The sequence below is a fragment of the Austrofundulus limnaeus genome, unplaced genomic scaffold, assembly GCF_001266775.1.
Source record: "Austrofundulus limnaeus strain Quisiro unplaced genomic scaffold, Austrofundulus_limnaeus-1.0 Scaffold84, whole genome shotgun sequence".
NCBI lineage: Eukaryota > Metazoa > Chordata > Actinopteri > Cyprinodontiformes > Rivulidae > Austrofundulus > Austrofundulus limnaeus.
Genome location: NW_013952486.1, coordinates 1,549,329 through 1,554,427, shown reverse-complemented (window position 1 = coordinate 1,554,427; position 5,099 = coordinate 1,549,329). Strand labels below are relative to the sequence as shown.

General features: G+C 39.6%; 1 protein-coding gene across 1 annotated transcript in view; it reads left to right on the top strand.

The window, feature by feature from the left end:
- Positions 1 to 278: 278 nt before the first annotated feature.
- The window catches only part of osmr (oncostatin M receptor), a 9,239-nt gene continuing 4,418 nt past the window's right edge, over positions 279 to 5,099 (top strand). The window contains exons 1-10 of the mRNA XM_014011771.1: positions 279 to 406; positions 487 to 641; positions 1,239 to 1,392; positions 1,706 to 1,978; positions 2,048 to 2,177; positions 2,410 to 2,558; positions 3,247 to 3,374; positions 3,893 to 4,034; positions 4,323 to 4,408; positions 4,505 to 4,721. Of these exons, the coding sequence (XP_013867225.1) occupies positions 319 to 406; positions 487 to 641; positions 1,239 to 1,392; positions 1,706 to 1,978; positions 2,048 to 2,177; positions 2,410 to 2,558; positions 3,247 to 3,374; positions 3,893 to 4,034; positions 4,323 to 4,408; positions 4,505 to 4,721 (1,522 nt within the window). The 5' untranslated portion in view covers positions 279 to 318. The remainder of the gene's footprint in view (positions 407 to 486; positions 642 to 1,238; positions 1,393 to 1,705; positions 1,979 to 2,047; positions 2,178 to 2,409; positions 2,559 to 3,246; positions 3,375 to 3,892; positions 4,035 to 4,322; positions 4,409 to 4,504; positions 4,722 to 5,099) is intronic.

Sequence of the window (5,099 nt, the reverse complement as noted above, 5' to 3'; positions counted from 1 at the left end):
AATGCTTCATGCACTGCCAAGTTTAGTTTGTTTTTTATTAAGTCTCGTCTTTTAATCTCCTGAAACATGCTTGTAATGTGCCATATTAATATTGTGTATATAAAAGTACCGTGGTAAACATTCAGTTTGTGCTTTTTCTTCGTGTGAAGAGCTGTACATTGATCTGTCTTGATAGTTACACGCCGCCCATGAGTTCCTGTGCTGTCTTACGCAATACTCTTTTTGACTTTTAGAGTAAGCAAACTGTTCAACACTGAGTCATGAGGCTTCCAGTAAGTCAGTGGCCAGAGTCCTAGTCCTGTTTTTTCAGCTGCAGAGATGAAAAGTGTCACAGTGTTCAGCTCCCACCTGCTCAGGTTGTTTCTCATATTCTTTAAGCACCAAGCTGAAAGCTGCAGTGATGCTGGTAAGATGGATTTTTGTTTTAAGTTGTCTTAAAGTTCCTTCCTGTAGTTTTTCATGAGCTGTATTTTCATCTTGTGCCAGGTTCTCCACCACTAAAACCAACAATCCATCATTTGGAGGCTGTTAGTGACAAGCAGAGCCTTGTGGTGAGCTGGTTGAGAAACTATGGAGCCTCAGAAAATGACATTTGCGAGATCCAGATCAGCCGAACTGAAAGCTACAACATTATTTACGCTGTGAGTAGTTCGCTTGTGTGAAAATTGGTTTGATTTGAATTTAAAATAATTGATTTTCATTCCATAAAAATTGATTAAAAATAGATATGTATGTGAAAATATCTACAAAAGCTGCGTCTTAAAATTATTTTCTTTATTCTGTAAAACATTTCTGTTCCTTCACATTTTTATTTATTTATTTTATTTGTAAATGAAAGAAACTGGAACAAACTTGCTCATTTTAAACTGACTGCAAACTTTAAATAAAAAAAGATAAATTTAGGCAAAATTTGCAACAAACTCATTTTCATTTCTAGTTTTTCAGTGTTTTTGCTTCATATAACCAGAAATGGTTGAATCTTGTTTTGTTTTATCCTAATTAATTTAATGGTAGCACCAGGTAAGTACCAGTTACATATCTGGTTAGTAACCAGTGGATACCAGGTTAGTATTGTTTACTCAGTGTATGTARTTAAGTATTTGTGATGCTACCATTGTGCTTTTGCTGTAAACACCATGTTGCAACAATGGACAGCTAACTCTTTTGTCTTATCTTTTTGTGTTATTATTCATCCTTTTGTATTAGAGTTAACACCTGATGTGTGTTTGTTGCTCTAGGAAAATGTGAGCGTACCGGCCGGAGACTCCAATAAATACTCGTGGACGTGGACCTCTGACTTGCCTCTCGAGTGTGTCGATCACTCTGTCAGGATACGGAGCTTCTGTAATCAAACGGCCCCGAGTCCTTGGAGCGACTGGACAACCAACCGTGGTGAGACACACTTTGTTTTTCACGAGTGGTTTAAGATCAAATGCAAAGTTTTTGCATCTTTCTGCAGTTTCACTGATAAGATAATGATGTCACTTAGTGATATAGTTGTTAAGTAAGCAGGGGATTTTTTTTGCATCAACTAACATGTTATGTTCACAGTGTCTGAAAAACGGCACGAGAATTGTTTTTCTTGTGACTTTTAGAACTTGTTCAATAGTCTAATTTCTTGGACATCTTGACCATGCACAGAGTATATATTGGCCAGCACTTAGACTAATACAGCTGAACGGATTCATTTTTATCTGTCTTTTAGGAGTCACAATAGAGCACAAGACAAGGATTTTCCCCTCCAAGCGAATGCTGAGGGAAGGAAGCAGTGCCATGTTCTGCTGCGTTCCACGAGCAGGAGTCAGCATCACAAGCATCACTTTCAGCAACAACCCATACCCTCTTCTGAGCGTCGGTGCCAGGGTTAAAGCTATTTCTGTAAACAATCTGACGATCCCAACCACCCGCTTTAAAACATTGACCGTCACTTGCACTGACTCAACAGGCGAGACTGTTTATACCGCAAACAATATCAGCTGTAAGTAAGATCATGTTTCGTTCACTTCATGAAGAATTGAGGATGTGAATAACCGCGTCCACCATGTAGTTCCTCCTCAGAAGCCCAGAAACCTCAGCTGTGCAACCTCAGACATGAAAACCGTCGCCTGCAGCTGGGATTCAGGGCGGGTGCGAGACCAGTTTGACCGCAACAAACAAAAACACACGCTCTACGTAAAGTAAGCACAGTAACACACATAATGCCAGGATTCACAGGAGAGTGCAGAGATTCTTTGGTCCAGTTTGGTTTGTTTTAACTGGTTCTGTAGGAGAATGCATGATCTCGGAGTTCATTTTGGAGTTTAGCCTCTTAGGACAGTTAGAGTCCTGCTTTAGAACCAGACCAGTACTGTGTGGCAAATCGGACATCACAGAGAGCTGTGTTGGTTCTCTTTTTCTGTGAACTTTCAGGAACTCGGACCAGGCTCCCATCATTTGTGAGCCGTCATCGTGTACTTTTCCAGCTGTGGCACAGCTGCAGGAGTACAACATCCTGGTGGAGGTGAAGGACCAGCTGGGAGAGGAGTCTGAGTCCTACAGCTTCAACATCTCTGACAGAGGTCAGAGGTCGATTTAAAGGGGCAATATTATGTGTTTCTCAGGCATGCATTTAAATACTCTTACCATAATAAAGTATCTATATCACCTTTAGTTGTTATTAAAATGTTGTTTTTAAGTTTAAATAGAAAATAAGCTTATCTTCTCATCACTTCCTCTTCTAAACGCCTTGAAATTGGCCTCTGTCTCTTTAAGAACTTCCTTCTGCTTCTGTCCCCCTGTGTGTGCGCTATGATGCAGTTTACTTGGCATCTGAAAATACATTTCCTCAAAGGTATTTTGAATCTGAAAAGAGCTTCACTGAGTGAGCAGTAGTGTTAAGAGCAGCAGACAGTTTAAGTTTCACTTTCAGTTTGCTTTGTTACTGCCAAGAGCCTGCAGGAGTCATGGGGCGTTTCTAGTCCCCACCTGTCGTTTTGCTCCTCAGCAYGGCTGCGTAAAAACGCTGCAGGATTTCTCAAACGTGCATGAATGAGTCAAAGCAAGGCTTTGGGCATGTTTTTTATGAGAGTTTAACATTATAACATGATATAAAACTCAAAAATGTTGATTTTACATGATATTGCCCCTTTAACAATACACAATACGGGACTTACAATTTTAAACCTGAAGCATTTCAGTTTTTTTTGTTGTTCTACTTAAATATGAGTTTTAATCGAACCCTCTTTTTATATTTTGCACTGCCATTAGTGCTTCCTGTGTTGGACTGGGACAAAGTAATTCATGGGGTGATGGACGTCCTCTTGTCCTGGAGTGTTCAGGGAAATCTGAAGAATCTCTTCTGTCAGGTTCAAACCAGTCCAGGGAGCATCACAGAGGTAATTTACGTCCTACCTGCTGCAGAACCGAAAACTGGACATTTTAAAAGCCGTTAATTGCATTTTGTTGTGGACTTGGAGTCTCTAAGGATGCAGAAAATTGGAATTTAATCTCTCCTGGTGCTGCGTAGATATCTTTATCGTCCATCATATTTATCAACGTGTTCAGTTTTCTCTGTTTCCTATTAAACTATTACATCACAGTTTTTCCAACAGAACTTCTAAATAAGGTCTGGACTTACCAACTATAGTTTGGTGGTCTTCTTTCTCCTCTGGCTCTGGGTCAGACTCTGGCTCTTGGATGGACAAGTCTTGTTGACATCTTTGAATTAATTTGTTTTAAAAAATGGAGTGGAGACATCCTCAAATAAGAGGGAAAGGAAGATTTGTGAAGTTACAATAAGGATGAATTCAGACCTAATTGCAGTTCCACTTTATAAAGACCACAACTGAAGGATTTAAATGTAAAAAAGGAAGAATTTAAAAGCATGACATGTCTCCTAAAATCTTCCCACCAGCTGATTTGCAACAGTGGGAGTGATTTCTGCAAAGTCAAAGTGGAGCACCTCCAACCCAACACGCATTACTCTGCAAGGGTGCGCTGTTCTGTCGACGGCAGACTCTGGGGAGAGTGGACACCAAACACATTTTTCACAACATGTGAGTACTGAACCAGGATGTGGTCAAACCCAAATTAAGTCAGCTTTCCAATCACAATAATGTCAGCAATAAAAAGCCCCAAATTAAACCACCAAGTACGCAGTCAATGAATGAAAGACATCATGATTTTATCAACCAAACCAACAAAGACATCTTTTCATTTCTTTTTATCTTTTGCTACTTTTTGCAATTTTACAGGGAAGTATGTTAAACTCACATTATGAGTCCTGTCCATCAAAACTTTACCTTATTAGAACTTTCTATCAAATAATGGTTGTGTTTAAACAGATCCACTGGTGACCTTAGACTTATGGAGGAGAATCCAGCCTCTGTCTGCCTCTGATGATCGTTGTGTTACTTTATTGTGGAGCTCGGTACGTTTTTTTTCTTTAAAACTCATTTGTTTTACAAGAACTTTTGTCTTCTTTACGTGAATCCTTTCAACTCTCAGTAACTCAGCTCATCCTCAGGAGGCTGTTGGTGGTGGAGCGACACCAGTAATCATCCAAGGCTACCGACTGGAGCGGTCGCAAGGAGGCGAGACCTCGATGGAAGTGAAGGACAGCGGGCAGAACCAGGCCGTAGTCTTCATCGGTCCTGGAAGGTGTGACGTCACGGTTCGAGCTGTGCTTCAAACTGGCTCCTCCGTCCCTGGAAACATCACCGTCCCGCCGAAGGACGTCACAGGTAAACAACCAGAACACAAACAGTTGAATAAATAAATAAAACTTTAAACAGCTTGTATAAAGTATTGTAGTATTGCAGAGTTGTAAAGCAACTAAGTACAAATACTTTAGTGTACTTAAGTAGAAATTGTAGTTGTCTGTACTTTGCTTGAGTAATTATTCTTCAGCTTACTTTTTACTTCGACTCCTTACATTTTCACACAATTATCTGTACTTTTTACTCATTACCTTTTTTTAAAGACAAGAAGTAGAAAGTCATTATTTTTATTTCATTTTTGCTTGTTTTCATATGGTTTGTTATTGTTAAAAACATACTATCCATAAAAATTGTGCTGCAAATGACACAAATCATGCCACTCTCCAGGACATAGCATATATA